The 22,221-nt window shown below is 40.7% G+C and overlaps 1 protein-coding gene across 1 annotated transcript in view; it reads right to left on the reverse strand.

Annotated features, from left to right (window-relative positions):
- Positions 1-585: 585 nt before the first annotated feature.
- Positions 586-22,221, reverse strand: part of HAS2 (hyaluronan synthase 2) — a 53,285-nt gene continuing 31,649 nt past the window's right edge. Inside the window, exons 2-4 of the mRNA XM_070749254.1 lie at positions 15,665-16,291; positions 3,557-3,658; positions 586-2,122 (exon numbers count right to left, since the gene is read on the reverse strand). Coding sequence (XP_070605355.1) covers positions 1,193-2,122; positions 3,557-3,658; positions 15,665-16,291 — 1,659 coding nt within the window. The 3' untranslated portion in view covers positions 586-1,192. The remainder of the gene's footprint in view (positions 2,123-3,556; positions 3,659-15,664; positions 16,292-22,221) is intronic.

Consider the following 22,221-nt stretch of genomic DNA (forward strand, 5'->3'; position numbering starts at 1 on the left):
GCAATAGAAGCCCTGCTCCTTTTGTACAGGCAAGTGATGTCATGATACCTCTACAGAAGGGGCGGGATTTTCAGAAATGCGATATGCTACCATCAGATGAGTTGGTTTGACCAATGCTCATAGAAGAGAAAGCAAGGGTTGAGATTCATATGAAAAACAATACTTGGTGGACTGATGTAAAAGACCTTTTTAGAAGTTTCCCTCGCTGTTTTTCTGTCCCCATAAACTGACAGCCAGGTTGCTTTTTCCAAATAAAATTAAAGCAAGTGAGACATGTTTATGTGTATTGTTACTGAAATAGCCATTCAACCATTCAAAAACACAGAAATTAAGTTTTAATTCTTAAAAAACAACAACACAGAACATCCATTTTCACATTGTGGGCAAGGGTGTTCTCGTTTTTAAACCTTTTATTTTAAAGTAACAATTCTTCAACACCTATTTAGAAAAGTCGGCTGTTAAGTAGGACGGGAAGAAAAGATTTTTGGCAGTAATACAAAATACGAAAGTTTTTTTTTAAAAAAATGGTGTAAAAGGTAAACAAAGACAAATTATTACAATGATATAAAAATACAACTGGGTCAGCCACTCTTATAAAAAATTGACTTTGGAATTGCATTTGGCAGTTTCACCTTTGCATACACACCCAACACATACATACATACACGCAAACACACACAGGTGCCACATCATTCTAAAAAAAAATAATCACAGAACAATGCAAAGAACTTTATAAATTATGGTCGCAAGGGGTTAACAAATCCTTTGCCTGTGTCTCCAAAACTCCCTTTCTTCTGTGTCTGTCCATATCAGAGTGAGTAATGAGGTATATAGGACATTAACACTTTCGGACATACGCATGATAGAAGAAAGTGCATTTTCAGAGACCACCCACAGGAATGGGTTGAATCCATAATTTTTATCCTCCTGCCCCCCTACGAAAAAAAAGGCACAATCACATTTTTATTTTCTTTCTCTCTCTCTCTCTCTCTCTCTCTCTTGCTTTGGCATGCTTCGTTAATGTTCAAATCCAAGCAGCAATTATCCTTTTCTCTTAGCGATGTCAAATTCAGTGCCACCAACTCTGAAAAGGTTTATTTTCATGTATCTTGTAAAAAAAAAAACCCACAACTTTGCTAAGGGTAGCAAACATGAAACAACAACAACAAGGAAATGTCCATGCTGGTGAAAATCACACGTCAAGCACCATGTCGTACTGTTGCTCCTTCTTCCGCCGTCCACATTTAGTGATAAGAGCCAAATATAAAGTCAAAAGCATCACCCAGTAGCAGGCGTAAAGTATTGTGCCAATAATCAGCATTGTCTGTTTTGATTCGGAAAATGGCTTTCTAGATTCCTTGTATATGGTGAAAATAACCCCGCCTAGAAGGATTGTAAACCAAACAGACACGGGAATGAGTCCTATGAAATTGACCACGATAGTTTTTCGGCCAGAGGTGCCCCATCCTGCTTTGTTAATGGTGGCGATGGCAAACATCTTGGCGGGAAGTAAACTCGACATGTACAACACTGAGTAAAGGGACATAAACACCATGACAATGTTCCCTCTAAGGCAGCTCGCAAAGGAAGACTTGATGAGGCCAACCAGTTGAACAGTCAACAAGAAGAGAAGGATGTTCCACAGTTTCCCCCGGTAAAAAAGTTGTATGACAGTGGCAATGAGAAAAAAAGGGAAGAACCCTGTGATGACCGCCTCGTAGGTCATCCACAAGTGATGCTTGTGGAACCACATGGCGTTGTACAACCACTCGCGGAAATAGGACTTGCTCCAACGGGTCTGCTGGTTCAACCATCGGAGGTATTCGATGGGAGTTTCCGTTAGGCATTTTGATCGAGCAGTGTACTTTGTCGCGTAGCCCAGGCTTAGGACTCTGTTGGTGAGATGTCGATCGTCTCCAAAGCTACACTGGGAGCCCATGAATTCTTGATTATACCAATCTTCCACAAATTCATGGAGCAAGGAGTTCCTGTACATCCCTAAGGGTCCACTGATACACTGTACGCAGCCAAAGTAGGACTGGCACGCTCTCTCAATATTAAATGCCATCCAGTACCTGACACTACTGAGGAAGGAGATCCATGAATCGTACTTGTTCAAAATCTGCAAGAGAAGGTGAAACATTAGTTCCTGAGACAAAGACAACAAGGTTTATCCTTTACATAAAGCAGTCAATGTTATTTTTAATATTGTAGCATGGAAGGTTCCACATTCATTGTTTTCATTCATCAGCTCTTTTTAAAAAAATAATCTTTATTAAGTTTCTACATATAAAAAACAATCTAAACAAACAAAACATACAAAGGGGGGGGGAAAGGTCTTATACGCACAAGAATAACAACTGTATAATAACATTTCTCAAGATCTTAGGAGGTCCCAAAAATTGTTATTGCTTTTGCTGCCATACTAGGCAACCCTAGTAATAAATTAATCCAAGAGTTCCAAAGACCCAATATTTTAGTTTGGATAGATTTCTTTGCTTTGCTTTTTGTCATTATTCTGATTAAGAGGGTTTCATACCCAATCTTCTGCAACTCATAAGACCAAGAATCCCTGTGTTAATGTTTAATATGTATTCAACAGATCTATATTTATATCTGGGACAATACTACTTAGTCTGTTGTGTAGATGTTGGATGGTTCAGGTGGGAAATTATGGTGGGCTGAACATGTTCTTTTGGATTGTTATGTATGTTAAGTTTGGTCTTAGAATTGAATAGAATAGAATAGAATAGAATAGAAGAGAAGAGAAGAGAAGAGAAGAGAAGAGAAGAGAAGAGAATTCTTTATCGGCCAAGTGTGATTGGATACACAAGGAATTTGTCTTGGTGCATATGTGACTTTGGTGTCATACAAATTTTGTTGTATGGGTATACTGTGTATATACATACAATGACAATAAAGTATGTATATATGTATGTATGTATGTATGTTTGTTTGTTTGTTTGTTTGTATGTATGTATGTATGTTTGTTTGTTTGTTTGTATGTATGTATGTATGTCACCTTTTTCTGATGGACAGGTAGTCTTTGATTTATGAGTTGATTTATGAGTTCTAACAGGGGTGGGTTCCATTTACCTTCCCTACCAGTTTGCATCGCAATGGAAGTGCGCGGGAAGTGCTCCATATGCCACACAAAACACCTGGAAATGACTCTCTGCACATGTGCAGAAGCCTTTATGCATATACAGGTTGTTGGGGGGGTTTTGTACAAGCCGCGGCAACCAGAGGACTAGTTCAGGAGCGTGGACCACCGGTAATCACTGCTGATTTAGCGAGCGGCAGTAAATTTCCGCTACCAGTTCTAAAGAACCAGCAGCAACTCACTGAATTCTAAACATCCCACTTTAGGCACAAAACCAGCTGGGACATTGGGCCGGTTACTCTGACACAGGAAGGAGATCAGGGAAAACCAGTTCTGAAATCTTGCCAGGCAAACTGTAGAGACTTGTCCAAGCAGTTGTGAAGCGTCAAGATGGATGTGAAGGCACACACACACAAAAACCTATAGTAAAGTCAGAAAGATTACTATATTCACCTGTACATCTCCACCAACACCACCAACCATCGGGTCTTCTTCTAAGACCTTCACCATTTCCACTGAAGATGCTGGATCGAGCATTGTGTCTGAATCACATACCTGTCCATGAAAAGAAAACATATAAAAAATTAAGAGATCTGGGCCAGATTGTTGAAAAGAACTACAAGCAATTACTCTACATAGTTAAATAATAAAGCTTGCATTTTGATGCTATTTTCTCACTGGATTTCCTGAGAAATCCCATCATGATTACATCCAATACTGTGACTTGGAATTCTTTAAGAATGAATTGGAAATGCAGAACAAGTATACCACAATGTAAAAATGTATCACTGTGCCTTTAGAATATTGGGCAAAAGAGAGGCTTGTGAAATTGACTGTAAATTTGGAAAAAAAAAATTCTGCAGGGGGTTGCTTAGAAACATAGAAACATAGAAGACTGACAGCAGAAAAAGATCTCATGATCTATCTAGTCTGCCCTTACACTATTTTCTGTATTTTATCTTAGGATGGATATATGTTTATTCCAGGCATGTTTAAATTCAGTTACTGTGGATTTACCAACCATATCTGCTGGAAGTTTGTTCCAAGCATCTACTACACTTTCAGCCAAATAATATTTTCTCATGTTGCTTTTGATCTTTCCCCCAACTAACTTCAGATTGTGTCCCCTTGTTCTTGTGTTCACTTTCCTATTAAAAACACTTCCCTCCTGGACCTTATTCAATCCTTTAGCATATTTAAATGTTTCTATCATGTCCCCCCCTTTTCCTTCTGTCCTCCAGACTATACAGATTGAATTCATGAAGTCTTTCCTGATATGATTTATGCTTAAGACCTTCCACCATTCTTGTAGCCCGCCTTTGGACCCGTTCAATTTTGTCAATATCTTTTTGTAGGTGAGGTCTCCAGAATTGAACACAGTATTCCAAATGTGGTCTCACCAGCACTCTATATAGCGGGATCATAATCTCCCTCTTCCTGCTTGTTATATCTCTAGCTATGCAGCCAAGTATCCTACTTGCTTTCCCTACCGCCTGACTGCACTGTTCACCCATATGCTTCATATGGAGAATATAGCCTCCTATCCCATCCCTGTAAGAGTTCAGTTGGTTTTTCTGCATCGGATTTGGATCTCTAAAAACCCAACTAATGGAATCGACATTGTTTGTTCTTTGCAGGAAGAGTTAAACACATTAGTGGGCATATCACTCACATAATTCATTACAGGTGGCCTTTGGCATATAGCCACAAATTGAGCCCAAAATTTCTGTTGCTTACAATTGTTAAGTGAATCCCTGAAGTTGTTAAATTAGTAACACAGTTGTTGAGTGAATCTGGATTCCCCATTGACTTTGCTTCTTGCAAGGTCGCAGAGGTGATCCCATGATCCCTGGACACCTCAATGGTCATAAATATGAATCTCTTGCCAAGCCATCTGGATTTTGATCACATGATCATGGGGATGCTGTAATGATTGTAACTAAAGAATGGTTGTATCATTTACAGATATGTAATCTTACAATCCCATTGAAAAGTTGGCCAGACTATTTACGAGACCACCTCCTCCCTCATACCTCATTGAGGCCAGTAAAGGCCCAAAGAGTCGGCCTTCTCCAGGTCCAGTCCGCCAAACAATGTTGATTGGCAGGACCTCAGGGAAGTGCCTTCTCTGTTGCGGCTCCAATCCTATGGAATCAACGGCCCCCAGAGATTCGCATTATCTCCTCCCTACCGGTTTTCCAGAAAGCTGTTAAAACCTGGCTTTTCCAGCAGGCCTGGAATTAATGATTGTGGCAAGTATGGTTTTATAATACATGTGATTTTAGTGATGGTTTTTTAATTGGTTTTTTACTTATATTGTATTTATACCTGTTGTTAGCCTCTCAGAGTCCGTTTGGAGTGAGTGGCACGTAAATGCAATAAAAGAAAGAAAGAAAGAAAGAAAGAAAGAAAGAAAGAAAGAAAGAAAGAAAGAAAGAAAGAAAGAAAGAAAGAGTTGGAAAAACAAACTTGTATATAAAATGCAAAAATAGCCACTCAAAACAGTTACCCAAAGGCTGTGTAGATAATGATAGTCAACAAATTAGTTGACCTTGTTTCTTTCTCTTTTTCTCTTTCCTTTCTTTCTTTTTCTATACCTTTTCTTTCTCTTTTCTCATTCCTTTTGTTTCTGCTTGTTTTCGTAATTGTATTTGAGTATTCTTTTTGTTTGTTTTTCATATGCAAATAACTAATAAAGATATTTTTTAAAAAAATGGTTGTGTCACTTTTTTAAAGTGTTGTAACTTTGAGCAGTCACTAAGTGAACTGTTGTAACTTAGAAACATAGAAGACTGACGGCAGAAAAAGACCTCATGGTCCATCTAGTCTGCCCTTATGCTATTTCCTGTATTTTATTTTAGGATGGATATATGTTTATCCCAGGCATGTTTAAATTTAGTTACCGTGAATTTAGTAACCACATCTGCAGGAAGTTTGTTTCAAGCATCTACTTACTCTTTCAGTAAAATAATATTTTACTGAATATAATTATAATATTATAACTTGAGAACTACCTGTATATTCTTTCGAGAGTATGCATTAGAATTTCATTTCTTAATGAGTGCCAGTGTGTTCACAGAAAAAAAGTGACAATAAATGTTATCTTATCTTATCTCATCTCCTTATCTTATCTTATCTTATCTTATCTTATCTTATCTTTTTATTATTTTATTGTATTTATATACTGCTCATTCCCAAACAGACTTATCACCTTATCTCATCTTATCTCACCATTTTATGTCTCATCTTATGTCTTATATAGAATAGGGTTAAAAAAAAAACATTACTTAGTGGGTGCTTTGGGCATTTCCTGATCTGTACTTCCCCTTGAAAGGGTAGGGGGAGGGATTCCATTTGGTGCCCCAGTTCAAATGTTTCCCACTGTCCTAAGGGGGAATGAATGATGAGTGAACTTACAGATGCTTCAAAAAAAAAATTGGCAAAGGATCTGGGAAGAAACATGATAGCCATTTTTACTCACAGAAGGTTTAACTATTCATGTGAAATATATACCTTCAATTCCACCATCCCGCTCTCTTTGAACTCTCAATTCATGGGGCTCCATACTTCTAAACATTAATAAAAGTCTGTTTCACTCTTATGTTTAGAGTGCATGTTATTTTATTTCCTGATTATATGCTCATGTTTCCAATGGACTGGGGAAAGGGTTATATTTTTAGCCTCCTTCAAATGTGAAATAGATAGCTCTTTTGAGCATGGTTGTTGTGAATACAACTAGTATTCGTGTTGTATATACATCACACTTTGCATAGCTTGGTTTAAAAAAAGATTTAGTGGCGATGTGAAATTTGGTTTATTTTTAATCTTGTTGGAGGTATGTGTGTGTTAAAGTGCTATGTAAACCCAACCTCTCTGAATGCTTTATGGTTTACAGTACTGTGTAAACTGAGAGAATGAGTTAATTCAGTAAGCAAGCAGATTGGAGAACGCATTCTTAGAACTGTTGCAATTTTGACTTTAATCCACAGTTTTCTGGAGGATCTATCTGTATAGTGTGTATGGGATTATTCTTATCTCTTCTATGTCCAGCCCTAGAATTTCACAAAGCACTTTTGAATTTAAAGTTTGGAGTTTAAATTCTGAGCTTAAAACCAAAACAGTTGGTTCGGATTCAAGAAGGATTACCTTGAGTCTTTTAACGCCTGTTTTAAATTCAAGAATTTTTTTCGCCTACTTTATCTTCTATAGAGTTGAGGCATCCCTAACAATGTACTGCCTCTAACATACTCAACTGACTCCATTGCTTGTCAGAATTATAAAGGAGGAATTTCATACAAAAAGGGACATTTCAAAGATCAAGGTAGGATAAAGCAAAGGGAGAAAGTGGTTCCTATTTTCAGAGCAAGCTGGACCTCCAATACTTGGAGGAAATCCATTCAGAAACTGAATGGCAACTTAGGATAATTAAAAGAATATGCACAATATTGGCTAATCAAATCAGCATGATTAAACTCAAAATTAAAATCAGTGTTGTTACACCAGCCTTCTCCCTTTGGAAGAACATTGGATAAACTTTCAATACACAAATGAAGGTGCCCAAAAATTTCAAATGCTCAAAAAAGAGAGAGAGGGAGAATACAATGTTTTCAAGCCAAGCAAACATAATACTCTAGCCATTCACATCGCATCTCCTTTCCCAACAGGGCCTCAATGCCTGTGATTCATCATGTTCAAATCATTAAAGTTAGATGAAACCGGGTGACTCATGGGGAGAAAACATCGCATGTGTAAAAAATAAAATAAAATTGAAATTATATCTTAATTCTAAGTTATGGAGTTACTGCCAAATGTCAGGTTTGTATGGCCTAATAGTAAGAGCGGTTTAAAATAAGAGATAATGGCTAAGAAAGGTGAAAAGTCTATCCTTCCTTTGGATGTTCAGCTACCATCTCTCTGGGATGCTTCAATTTGGATTTCTGCATTAGGAAGGGACTTGAATGACCTCCAGAATTCTGCCGCTTCATTTTTGTATTTATTAATGGCCCAATGTGGCCATAACTCAACTTTATGAGATGTTTTGCTTCAATTCACCTTCTTCTGGAGTACTAGCAGGGGGTGGGCTGCTGCCTGGATGGGGAGGAACGCAGTGGGGTAGCAAAAATGGAGCTCCACCCCAAACACCCAATTTGTATTGAAAGATGTTGAAAGAAAATGCAGGGCGCCCTGCATAAGCCACGCCCACAGTGTGGTAGTAAAATGTTTGGTAGCCCTTCACTGAGTACTAGTATCTATCTTCCATGGCTAACCCAATAATCCGGCAATACTAAATGGCATTAACAGAAGGATGCAATCAAAATCAAGTGAGGTACTAATACCACTCTATAAAGCGTTAGTAAGACCACACCTAGAGTACTCTGTGAGACCGCCTTCTGCCGCACGAATCCCAACAACCGGTCAGGTCCCACAGAGTTGGCCTTCTCCGGGTCCCGTCGACTAAACAATGTCGTCTGGCGGGACCCAGGGGAAGAGCCTTCTCTGTGGTGGCTCCGACCCTCTGGAATCAGCTCCCTCCAGAGATTAGAACTGCCCCTACCCTCCTTGCCTTTCGTAAACTCCTCAAAACCCACCTCTGTCGTCAAGCATGGGGGAACTGAGACATCTTCCCCTGCCTATGTAGTTTTAGTGCATGATATGACTGTATGTATGTTTTTTTTTAATATTGGGGTTCCTTGTTTTTAGATTTTTTAAATGTACAATTGCTATTTTAGATTTTAAATTATCAGATTTGTCAATACATATTGTTTTTTGTCACTGTTGTGAGCCGCCCCGAGTCTGCGGAGCGGGGCGGCATACAAATCTAATAAATAATAATAATAATAATAACTCCATCCAGTTTTTGTCACCATGCTATAAAAAAGATGTTGAGGCTCTAGAAAGAATTCAGAGAAGAGCATCCATGATGATTAAGAGACTGGAGACTAAAACATATGAAGAATAGTTACAGGAACTGGGCATGGATAGCCTAGTGAAGAGAAGGATCATGGGAGACAGGATAGCAGAGTTCCAATATTTGAGAGGCTCCTACAGAGAAGATGGGATTGAGCTATTTTCCAAAGCACCTGAAGGCCAGACAAGGAATAATGTATGGAAACTGATCAAGGAGAGATCTAGAACCAAGAAATAAGGAGGAACGTTCTGACAGTGAGAACAATCAACCAATGGAACAGAAGTTGCCTTTGGAAATTGTAGGAGTTTCATCACTTGAGACTTTCAAGTGGTGAAGATTGGACTGCCATTTGTCAGAAATTCTGTAGGGTCTCCTGCTTGAGTGGGGGCTGGACTAGATGACTTACAAGGTCCCTTCCAACTCTGTTGATCTGTTCATCTGTCCACAGTCAATGTTGGTTGTGACCAGCTGAAAGCACCATTAATTTTGTTGTTCTCCTCTGCACTCCTTGCAGAAGAGTCATCTAGAATGAGCAATTGTGTGTGGTGGTGGTGGTGGGACATTAACAATGGCTCCATGACCTTCACTTTGGGAAGTACAGATGATGACTGTTAAGATATTCATGAACTGGGAGAGCCATGTTAACAAGATTAGCCAATGAATAGGCAGGGCAACTAAGTCAGTCAATGGGAGCTAACCACTTCTGAGTCTGTGCAGAGAATCGAAACTGAAAACTTAAGCTCAAGGCTGGGCATGGCTCAGCCCACTCTGTGTTCTCTGTCTGCTTTGAACACTGCTGAAATGAAACTGATTGTTCACTGTGGTCTGTAAATGCTTGAAGAATAATCTACATCAGTATTGTAAATATACATGTTATTATGTTTATAACGAAGTTAATGAATGCAGTCATCTGTGTGTGCTTCTGGAAATTGATTTTTCTGCAACAAACTCTAATACACTCTCTTCGCTCTCTTTTGCTGCTCCATAGCACATGCTTCTGGCAGTGACCATCTCATTTTGCCCAGTAATAGTATCGACTTGTCAGGGAATTATGCAACCGGTCTCCAAATGAAGTCAGAGACACTGATACAAACTTATAGTTTTAGATAAATAAATAAATAAATATAAATAAATAAATAAATATATTTTATAACTATATTAACAAAATATTAGAAAGTGGGACAAACAGGAGCATCATCAGGTAAATCAACACAGCAGGAACATCATGAGGTAAATCACAGAGAGCACACAAACAGCACACAGAAGAAAAAGGCAGGAAACAAGGAAACTCTACAATCCCAGTAACCAATCACAGCTTAGATTGCCTCATACAATGGACAGCTCTTTTCAAACCATTAGCTGTAACTGTTAAGTTTGTGTGAGCCTGAAGAATCGAGACATAGAACAGTTCAGCACCTTTATTGAAAATCAGCACGTACTCAAAACGGACTGCAGGGAAGCCGCTTTTAAGGGCTTCCCTGAAACCGGCTAGCCAGTGACAGCAATTTATTTCTTGCCACCGCTACATAGGCCAATCAGTGGTGGCTATTCAAATTTACTCTGTACATAACAGTGACTACTGTATGTGTTCTTGCTCATTATCCAATCTTTCACTGCTTCGGCTATTAAATATCTTAACATGGCTGTTTTAGGTAATGCATAGAGAAGATGATGGATGGATGGATGGATGGATGGATGGATGGGTGGGTGGGTGGGTGGGTGGGTGGGTGGGTGGATGGATAGATGGATGGATAGAAGGAAGGAAGGGAAGGGAAGGGAAAGGGAAGGGAAGGGAAGGGAAGGGAAAGGGAAGGGAAGGGAAGGGAGAGATAGGAAAGGAAAGGAATGAATGAATGAAAGAAGGAAAGAAAGAAAGAAAGAAGGAAGGAAGGAAAGAGAGAAGGAAAGAAAGGAAGGAAGGAAGGAAGGAAGGAAGGAAGAAAAAAGGAAGGAAGGAAGGAGGGAAGGAAGGAAAGAAAGAAAGAAAGAAAGAAAAAAGGAAGGAAGGAAGGAGGGAAGAAAGAAAGAAAGAAAGAAAGAAAGAAAGAAAGAAAGAAAGAAAGAAAGAAAGAAAGAAAAGAAGGGTATCAAGAATACAAATACACTGCCAATTAACACAAGTAGCTTGGATGAGTCTCTGGAGAGGGGCGGCATACAAATCTAATAAATAATAATAATAATAATAATAATAATAATAATAATAATAATAATTATTATTATTATTATTATTATTATTATTATTATTATTATTATTAAAATATGGTTACGGAGATAACCTCCCCCCCCCATCACCACCCAATTAATTTTTAAAGGGCAATGCATGGGTGGAGATGTCTACTAGATACAGCCCAGCTGACAGATAATCTCCGCCTGAAGCCTGTACTTTAGAACTGGGGAGTTGGCCTGGCCTAATTCATTTTTAAGCGAACAGTATCACCAAGGCTTTAAATACAAAGCTTTTGCCTTGAGTGAGGTAATGCAGCTGTGGCGGCTCAAGCCGATGAACTTGGCTGAAGGACTCGTCTTGTTTGTATTTCTAGGTTTCCCACCCCCACCCCCCCAGCTTCCTGACCCACCCACTTTCCCTCCCTGCTTCTTAACAATTTTTTATTGGACTACACTTTCCATTTTCACCGACGACGCTGCCAAACTTTTGCGTTTCTCTTTTGCGACGTAAGACCATATGTTGACATAAGAGGGCCTCTGAGATGCTCACAGAATGAACTAAGCCCTCAGGTCCTAGCTGGGATTATTGTTATCTTTTAAAAAAAAGAAATGTGTTTGATGATTTTTTTTTCTTTGGGAAAAAAAAGGCAATAGACAAAAAAAACCTGTTTAAAGATATATGGACAGAGCAATGCATTCTTAATATTAGATAACAACGGTCTGAAATTCAACCCAAATTGTATAGTTTATTTATTTATTTATTTATTGGATTTGTATGCCGCCCCTCTCCATAGACTCGGGGCGGCTAACAACAATAATAAAAACAGCATGTAAATCCAATACTACAACAACTAAAAAAACCCTTATTTTAAAACCAATCATACCTACAAGCAAACATACCATGCATAAATTGTAAAGGCCTATGGGGAAAGAGTATCTCAGTTCCCCCATGCCTGATGGCAGAGGTGGGTTTTAAGGAGCTTACGAAAGGCGAGGAGGGTGGGGGCAATTCTAATCTCTGGGGGGAGTTGGTTCCAGAGGGTCGGGGCCGCCACAGAGAAGGCTCTTCCCCTGGGCCCCGCCAAACGACATTGTTTAGTTGACGGGACCCGGAGAAGGCCCACTCTGTGGGACCTAACTGGTCGCTGGGATTTGTGCGGCAGAAGGCGGTCCCTGAGATAATCTGGCCCGGTGCCATGAAGGGCTTTATAGGTCACAACCAACACTTTGAATTGTGACTGGAAACTGATCGGCAACCAATGCAGACTGCGGAGTGTTGGTGTGATATGGCCATATTTGGAAAAGCCCATGATTGCTCTCGCAGCTGCATTCTGCACGATCTGAAGTTTCCGAATACTTTTCAAAGGTTAAAAGTCTGTAGAGCAGTGGTGGTGAAAGTATGGCACAGATGCCATAGGTAACATGTGTAGCCCTGTCGGAGGGCACATGAGACATTGCCCTATGTCAGCTCCAGCTGATTTTTGGGCTTGGGAAAGGCCGTTTTGCCCTCCAGACATTCTGGAAAGCTTTCCTAAAGCCCCAGAGTGCAAAAAACCCCCCACCCAACAGACAAACAGGAAGTTCAGAAAACACACTTCTGGTTTGCCCATTGTAGAAACATAGAAACATAGACCCAGTCATCCAGGTCATGGTTGTCCTAAAGGTGCTTTTTCAGGAGGTAATTGGCCTTTTTTGTTTTTGCTTCCAATCCAAGAAGCTTCTTCAGCTCTGACAGGATATTGGGGAATTACAAACTTAATTCGTTCCGTGACCAGGTTGTTAAGTAGAAATGTTTGTAAGAAGAAACAAATTTTAGCCATAGGAATCAATGAAAAAGCAAATAATTTGTGCGATTGTGGAAACCACAGGGAGGGTGAAGCCCCTGTTTCCTCCCAGGAGATTCCTAGGGAGGCCCCACGGAGGCTTCTCCCTGCCTTTTCCAGCCCTGTTTCCTCCCAGGAGATTCCTAGAGAGGCCCACGGAGGCTTCTCCCCGCCTCCTCCGGCCCTGTTTCCTCCCAGGAGATTCTTAGAGAGGCCCCACAAAGGCTTCCCCTGCCTTTTCCGGTTACAGTTTCAGAGGCTCAGGTTTGTAAGTGGAAAATGGTTCTTGAGAACAGAGGGGAAAAATCTTGAACACCCGGTTCTTATCTAGAAATGTTCGTAAGTAGAGGCGTTCTTAGGTAGAGGTACCACTGTATGTCAATATATTTATATTGAACACTCTTTGAATAGTGTGGGAGTAGGAGACTACAGGAACCAGGAGCACCATACTGCTGGTAGGTGACAAAATTGCCCAAACGGGCAAACCAGAAGTATGTTTTCCCAAACTTCCAATTTTGTCTCTTGGGGGATTTTTTTTGCCTCAGGGCTTCAGGGAAGTTTCTCCGAAGTGTCCGAAGGATGAAACTGCCTTTCCAAAGGCCGAAAATGAGCACATGCATGCTGGAGTTGACACAGGACCAAGTCTCTCATGCCCTCCCATATGGCTCCGTGTGCCACCTGTGGCAGGCGTGCCATAAGTTCGCCATCACGCCCGTTTTGTAAACTCTGTTTTTGCTTCTTACAAACTTCAGATCGTGCATAATGCGGCCGTGAGAGCTATCGTGGGGCTTCCTAGATTCGCCCACACTCCATGGCCTGCACTGGCTGCCGATCAGTTTCCGGTCTCATTTCAAAGTGTTGGTAATGACCTTTAAAGCCCTACATGGCATCGGACCAGAATACCTCCGGAACCGCCTTCTACCACACGAATCCCAGCGGCCGATAAGGTCCCACAGAGTTGGCCTTCTCCGGGTCCCGTGGATTAAACAATGTTGTTTGGCGGGCCCCAGGGGAAGAGCCTTCTCTGTGGCAGCCTCGGCCCTCTGGAATCAACTCCCCTCAGAGATTAGAACTGCCCCCACCCTCCTTATCTTTCGCAAGTTACGTAAGACCCACCTGTATTGCCAGGCATGGGGGAACTTTGACATCTCCCCCAGACTTTTACATTTTATGTATGGTATGTGTGTGCTGTATGGTTTTTAAATGATGAGGGTTTTTAGCTGTTTTTTTAAATATTAGATTTCTTTCCATTGTAACATTGTTATTATTATTGTTGTGAGCCACCCCAAGTCCTTGGAGAGGGGCGGCATACCAATCTAATAAATTGTTGTTGTTGTTGTTGTTGTTGTTATTGTTATCATCTTTAAACTGACTAGTCAGTAGAAGGCAGCCTCAAACCGAAGACAGCATCAGTACAGTAGCCAAATCTCTTTTTTAAATATTTTAAATTATATTTGGATTTGTTATGAATTGTTGTGTCTTGCTGTGAGCCGCCCCGAGTCTGCGGAGAGGGGCGGCATACAAATCTAAATAATAAATAAATAAATAATAAATAAATAAAATCTCATGCATGGACATGCATGTGCATGTGCCAAATGTGCACGCACTGGGATGCGCATGAACATGCACTGGACATGCATGCACACATGCTGGATGCGCACATACACACTGCTGGGAGCGCTGGCGTCGGGCAGCCCTCTGCTGAAACATCCCCTTCCAGGGAAATCAATCAAGAGGGACCACGCATGTTGCCTGAGGTCACATCAGGGGTAGGTAGCAGGCAGGACAGGGTGGAACACAGTTCCACCAGTGGAAAATTATTTATTTATTTATTGGATTTGTATGCCGCCTCTCTCCAAGGACTCGGGGTGGCTCACGACATAAATGAAGCTATGTGCCCAGCTCCAGCTGACCTCCCACCCTCCCATCCATCTCTTCCTCCTGGAAAGCGGCAGGGAGACCAGCACCGGCAGGAGTTGTAGGGGGCCCCTTTCCTTCCCCATCTTTCCTCAACAGCTGATCAGGACCCATTCGCCTAGCTACCCAGCCTGGGGCAGGGAGTGACCCAGGAAGGAGAGCGCGGGAAACGCGAAGCAAATTGTCACCCCAGAGAGCGACACTGGTGAGGTTGTAAGTCGAAGAATTAACAGTTCACTTGAACAATGATGATCGTTCAAGCCACTCCCATCTGGTCACATGGCCAGCAAGCCACTCCTACCCAGTCACATGACCATCAATCCACACCCGCAGAATAAGCCACACCCACAGTGTGGCCGTAAAAATTTTGGCTGCCCGTTACTTGGTCACATGCACCCCCCTGGCATCACTCCATGCCCCCTTGGGATGGCACGCCCCACTATTTGAGAAGCACTGCTCTAGATTAATTTATTAAGTAATTATCTTCCCAAAACCTGACGGCAAGCTTTCATCCTCCCTTTCTGAGCCCTCCCCACCGTCCTTATGTGCCATCTGATCACCTTAACTATTTCAAGAAGTCCAGCTTTTTCAACGGCTCTGCTGTTTTCTAGCCGAGAGAGAAAGAGGCGCATTATGTTTGCATAAGGGACAGGATGGGTTGGGCTGCCAGCAGCTCAAAGCATACAAGACCGGCTTTCTTGGGATGCCTGTTTTACTTGGCAGCGGAAGGGAACGTTTTGGACCTACCTGTACATAATCCACGCTTCTTCCCAGCGCTTTGAAGGCTGTGTACATGACTTCCCTCTTCCCACCCCATTTCTGCATGATGCACACACTCTTGTTGGAGAGGACCAGCTGAGTGACGTGGTGCATGCTTTCTCGGTGGGACTCTTCGGTCTCGTCGGGGCCTCTCTGGTGAAAGTTATTCCTCCAGATGTAAGTCGCAGATTTATCCCTGCCCATGATTTCACTAAAAATGTCCATCATGTAAACATCGTCTTCGGAATTCCCATCGATTACCATAATCAACTTAATTCCAGGGTAGGTGAGCCTCTTCACGGAAAGTAAACATTTCTTTAAGTAGTCTGGGTCTTCTTGATAGGCAGCAATGCAAAGGGCGACGGTTTTGTTCAGCTTGATTGGCGTCTCGAGGGAGCGGCGCATTTTACGGTGCTCGAGAAAGGCAAATAAGCTTTGGATGATAAGGTGGGATGCCAGGATGGCACCATAGAGCCCGAAGGAGAAGTAATAGTTGTCTGTTTGGATAAACTGGTAGCCCACAATATAAGCAGCTGAAATCCCAAGCAGAAGAGATACTCCGAAGAGGGTCGTTCCGAGAATTCTCAGGATACATATAAACCTCTCACAATGCATCTGTAAAAATAAAAAAAGAGAGAGAATTGTAAATTTCGCTCCATGGCTTAATGGAAGCACAAAGTGTGTTGCTTAGTAAAACAACGGACGGATCGGCTTCCCACTTTGCAGTCTAGGATGGAAATAGTTGACCCAAAGACCAAGAATTTGAGATACCCATTAGAGAACTTACTAAAAGGAGGCTTAATGTTACAAAGCAAGTATTCCAATGAGGATTCTGCTTACTAATCACACACAAACACACACACGCACAATTTAGAGTGTTAAAGCTGTTTCACACTTTTCCTCCCACTTTTTAGTTACAAATAATTGGAACTTTGCATACTTTATGAAAAATCTATATCTATCTATCTATCTATCTATCTATCTATCTATCTATCTATCATCTATCTATCTATCTATCTATCTATCTATCTATCTATCTATCTATCTATCTATCATCTGTCATCTATCTATCTATCATCTGTCATCTATCTATCTATCTATTAATCTATCTATCTATCTATCTATCTATCTATCTATCTATCTATCTATCTATCTAAATCTACCTACCTACCTACCTATCTATTATCTATCTATCTATTATCTATCTATCTATCTACCTACCTACCTACCTATCTATCTATCTAAATCTATCTATCTATCTATCTATCTATCTATCTATCATCTATCATAATCTATCTATCTATCTATCTATCTATCATAATCTGTCTGTCTGTCTGTCTGCCTGTCTATCTATCTATCATCTGTCATCTATCTATCTATCTGATTTATATGCCGCCCCTCTCCGAGGACTCACAACATATAAAAGAAACAACATACAGTATAAATCTCCAAAATCCAATTAATTTAACTAATTACTCTAAAACCCTAGAAACATTAAAAATCACTCATTCCCATTCAAAAAACAGATATACATTCATTGGCCAGGAGGTTAGAGTCTAGGGCCACTAGACTCTAGTAATAATTTTGCCATGGAACAAGAAGGGAGAGATATAGGTGACTATCAAAATATGGATGTGTATTGAAAATGCTGTTATGATTCCTGTCCTTACTTTGTGCTAGGATAGACACAAGGTTCCTTTGAATCTTGTGCCTTTCCTAGCACAAATAAAACGAACCTAGGCTCATGGGAGGTGCAGTTTGTTGGACAACTGAAACCCTTGGCCATGCTCAACGACTGTATGTATGTTTTTTATATTGGGGTTCTTTGCTTTTAGATTTTTAAATGTATAATTGTTATCTTAGATTTTAATTATTAGATTTGACAATATATATTGTTTTTGTCACTGTTGTGAGCCGTCCCGAGTCTGCGGAGAGGGGCGGCGTACAAATCTAATAAATAATAATAATAATAATAATAATAATAATAATAATAATAATAATGACACCAAAACACTGGCTCGGCTTTCCTTATTTTCTTGTGGGAAAGTAATTAACATTGCAAAATGGCAAGTCCATAATAACAGTAATAAAAGATTTTTGAAATCCCATTTCATCAAAGATTAATTTAATTGATTTATATGAATTCCGGCTTCTATAAACTGTTTTATGGTCTTTTCTGTTCCTTGGTTATTTCCCCACAGTGGTGACCTCTACGTTAGGACAATCTGATGCCTTCCAGATGGTTTTGGACCATCACTCTTAGCCTCTCATCAGACAATACTGAAGGATGGTGGGAATTTCGACTGAAATAACTGGAAGCACTAGGAAGGGGTCTTTTAATTGATCCAGGAATTCACAGAATTCCTTTGGGTGCTAAAGGGAAAAAAATTCCATAACATTTTTTACCAATTTCCTTTCAATTCAGGGAAAGAGAGCTTGCTTTGAAGCTGCTTTCAAAGATGGAGAATTTAAAAAAAAATCCTCATAAGCAAAATTTGGAATTCCTGAACTTATTCATCAGTGGGGTGGCCTGAAATTGTGTTCAGTCATCCTTCTAATAGTCTGAAGGCTCCTTGGCTTTCGATGCTTCCGTTAAATCTCAAGGGAAGACCAACATACGGGAAATTGTTCCATTCAGCTTTTTCACATCAGAAAATGAGGACCACAAGGGAAATTTCAAAGTACTGGAACGTCTTAATACAGAAAACTAAGAGCAGCAGTACCAGCTTCTGCTGTAGTCCATAATAAAGTATGTTCAAAAACAATCCCGAAAAAAAAATATCTCAAAGAATCATGAAAATACAGTAATAAAAGAGAACTCTTTGCCAAGAAAAATCATTTCAGAAACTGAATATAACATCCATCGATTTGTCTGAAGGAACTGATCATTGGCAATGCAACAATTTTGATGAGGAATCTATCGTGGTTAAAAATACAAAGCTAGTTATTAGCACAGTGCCACACAGGAAGTCCTAAGTTGTATTAATAGAGGGATACAATCTAGGACTAGGGAGGTACTAATACCACTCTATAAAGTGTTAGTTAGACCACACCTAGAGTACTGGATCCAGTTTTGGTTACCACACTACAAAAAAGACATTGAAACGCTTGAGAAAAAGCAGAGGAGAGCAACCAGAATGATTAGAAATATAGACATAGAAGACTGACGGCAGAAAAAGACCTCATGGTCCATCTAGTCTGCACTTATACTATTTTCTGTATTTTATCTTAGGATGGATATATGTTTATCCCAGGCATGCTTAAATTTAGTCACTGTGGATTTACCAACTACGTCTGCTGGAAGTTTGTTCCAAGGATCTACTACTCTTTCAGTAAAATACTATTTTCTCACGTTGCTTTTGATCTTTCCCCCAACTAACTTCAGATTGTGTCCCCTTGTTCTTGTGTTCACTTTCCTATTAAAAACACTTCCCTCCTGAGCCTTATTTAACCCTTTAATTAGTGATGGGTGAACCGAACTCGCACAATTTGGGTCCGTACTGAATTTTGCGGTGTTCAGTATGCTGAACACGAACACAATTTTTTTTGAAACTTCGGGCAAAGTTCGGGGTCGTGTTCGGTGTTTGGAGCTTTGATGTCACCGGCAGGTTGGTAAGGATGCCAAGGTGATCACCTTGGCATCCTTAGCAACCTGCCGGTGACGTCAAAGCTACGCCCCAGAATCTCTTTGTGGGAGGAATTCCCCAGCTCCTTCAAAGGGAGGTCTTCATGTAAAAATAAACATTGTTAATTTACGAAAAAGGATGCCACAGCAGCTCTGCAAGCAAAGGGCGGTCCTTTCACGTAAAAATAAACATGTTTATTTTTACGTGAAAGGACTGCCCTTTGCTTGCAGCGCCGCTGCGGCGTCCTTTTTCGTAAAAATAACAATGTTTATTTGAAGATCTCCCTTTGAAGGAGCTGGGGAATTCGTCCCATGAAGAGATTCTGGGGGCAGAGCCTTGACGTCACCAGCATGTTGCTAAGGACGCCAAGGTGATCACTTCCTGGATTCCATGGAATCCAGGAAGTGATCACCTTGGCGTCCTTAGCAACATGCCGGTATACGTGATGACAAAGCTCTGCCCCTGGAATCTCTTGGTGGGATTCCCCATTCAGGTTCGGGTTCAAGTTCAGGTTCGGTTCGGGTTTGGCGAATTTTGCCTAAAGTTCGTCCGAACTTGCCGAACCCGAACACCGTTGGGTACGCCCATCACTACTTTTAATGTATTTAAATGTTTCGATCATGTCCCCCCTTTTCCTTCTGTCCTCCAGACTATACAGAATGAGTTCATGAAGTCTTTCCTGATAGGTTTTATGCTTAAGACCTTCCACCATTCTTGTAGCCTGTCTTTGGACCCATTCAATTTTGTCAATATCTTTTTGTAGGTGAGGTCTCCAGAACTGAACACAGTATTCCAAATGTGGTCTCACCAGCACTCTATAAAACGGGATCACAATCTCCCTCTTCCTGCTTGTTATTACCTCTAGCTATGCAGCCAAGCATCCTACTTGCTTTTCCTACCGCCCGACCATAAATCACAAATTGATTAATAATAATAATAATAATAATAATAATAATAATAATAATAATAATAATAATAATTTATTAGATTTGTATGCCACCCCTCTCCAAAGACAAAATTATAGACTTCTTTAGAAGGCTACATTTTTTGCATAACGTGTCCAGAATATAATCATTTGACTGTGGTCATTTGTGCCTTGAGTGAGAATTTTGAATTCGATCCAAAATATTTTTTTGGAATAGACTCCAAAACATTGCACTCATTCTTTGGCTATATAAAACTTGGTATACAAAGCAACTTTCTTGGTTATGTTAACGCCATGCTGCTTGTACTATTATTAGGATGGTCCTAAAACAGCAATGACACACAAAAAAAGAAACAAGATAGGACTATCTATATATATATAGCAGGAACTCTTACAACACTTGAAACGGAATCTGGCAGGCTCCAAAAGCTGTAATGGTAAACTCTACATGACACATGACCTAACCCAAATTTTATTTATTTATTATTTATCTATCATCTATCTATCTATCTATCTATCTATCTATCTATCTATCTATCTATCTATCTATCCATTTATTGGATTTGTATGCCGCCCCTCTCCAGAGATTCGGGGCGGCGAACAGCAATAATAAGACAGCGTACAATAATAATCCAATACTAAAAACGATTAAAAACCCATTAATATAAAAACCAAACATACATACAGACATAGCATGCATAAAATTGTAAAGGCCTAGGGGGAAAGAGTATCTCAATTCTCCCATGCCTGGCGGAACAGGTAGGTTTTAAGTAGCTTACGAAAGGCAAGGAGGGTGGGGGCAATTCTAATTTCTGGGGGGAGTTGGTTCAAGAGGGGTGGGGCCGCCACAGAGAAGGCTCTTCCCCTGGGTCCCACCAAGCGACATTGTTTAATTGACGGGACCCGGAGAAAACCCACTCTGTGGGACCTAACTGGTCGCTGGGATTCGTGCAGCAGAAGGCGGTCCCTGAGATAATCTGGTCCGGTGCCATGAAGGGGTTTATAGGTCATAACCAACACTTTGAATTGTGACCGGAAACTGATCGGCAACCAATGCAGACTGCAGAGTGTTGGTGTAACATTGACATATTTGGGAAAGCCCATGATTGCTCTCGCAGCTGCATTCTGCACGATCTGAAGCTTCCGAACACTTTTCAAAGGTAGCCCCATGTAGAGAGCGTTACAGTAGTCGAGCCTCGAGGTGATGAGGGCATGAGTGACTGTGAGCAGTGACTCCCGGTCCAAAAAGGGTCGCAACTGGTGCACCAGGCAAAGTTGGGTGAACGCCCCCCTCGCCACAGCTGAAAGATGTTTCTCTAATGTGAGCTGTGGATCGACGAGGACGCCCAAGTTGTGAACCCTCTCTGAGGGGGTCAATGATTCTCCCTCCAGGATAATGGACAGACAGATGGAATTGTCCTTGGGAGGCAAGACCCACAGCCACTCCGTCTTGTCTGGGTTGAGTTTGAGTTTTGCAAGCAAGACCTAACAAGCAAAGGGGTAGTAAGAGTATCTTGCAATAAGTAATATAATGAATGAAACAAGACCTGCTAGCTGAACCTGAGGCATAGTTACTCCAAAATAATCCCCAGTATTCAGTTGGCAGTGTACTCATTGATAAGTAAGATTAACTTTAACTTTAAAAAATTTACTAAAAAATATTCAAAAATTTTCTACCGGTTCTGCGTACCTGACCAATTTTTTTGTACCATTTCTGCATACCTGACTGTAGCCGTAGCAGCCCATCACTGGGTTAATCCTATGTTTAAACATCAGTTTTAAAGTCCCAGCCTTGTTTTCATGGAGCTATAAAACTCTTGCAAATCAATTGCCGTGCGCATCTCAATGAAAGTTGCAACAGAACATACCTACAGTAGTTTTAAAGTACTTTATTCCTGCTCTTTTTCCCCCGCCAAGAAGACTAAGGACAACATGTTAGCAAACGAACAAGAATCAATTCATCTTGAACATTTAGAAATCCCAGTGAAATCTGT

This window comes from Erythrolamprus reginae, chromosome 3, assembly GCF_031021105.1.
Source record: "Erythrolamprus reginae isolate rEryReg1 chromosome 3, rEryReg1.hap1, whole genome shotgun sequence".
Classification (NCBI taxonomy): Eukaryota; Metazoa; Chordata; class Lepidosauria; order Squamata; family Dipsadidae; genus Erythrolamprus; species Erythrolamprus reginae.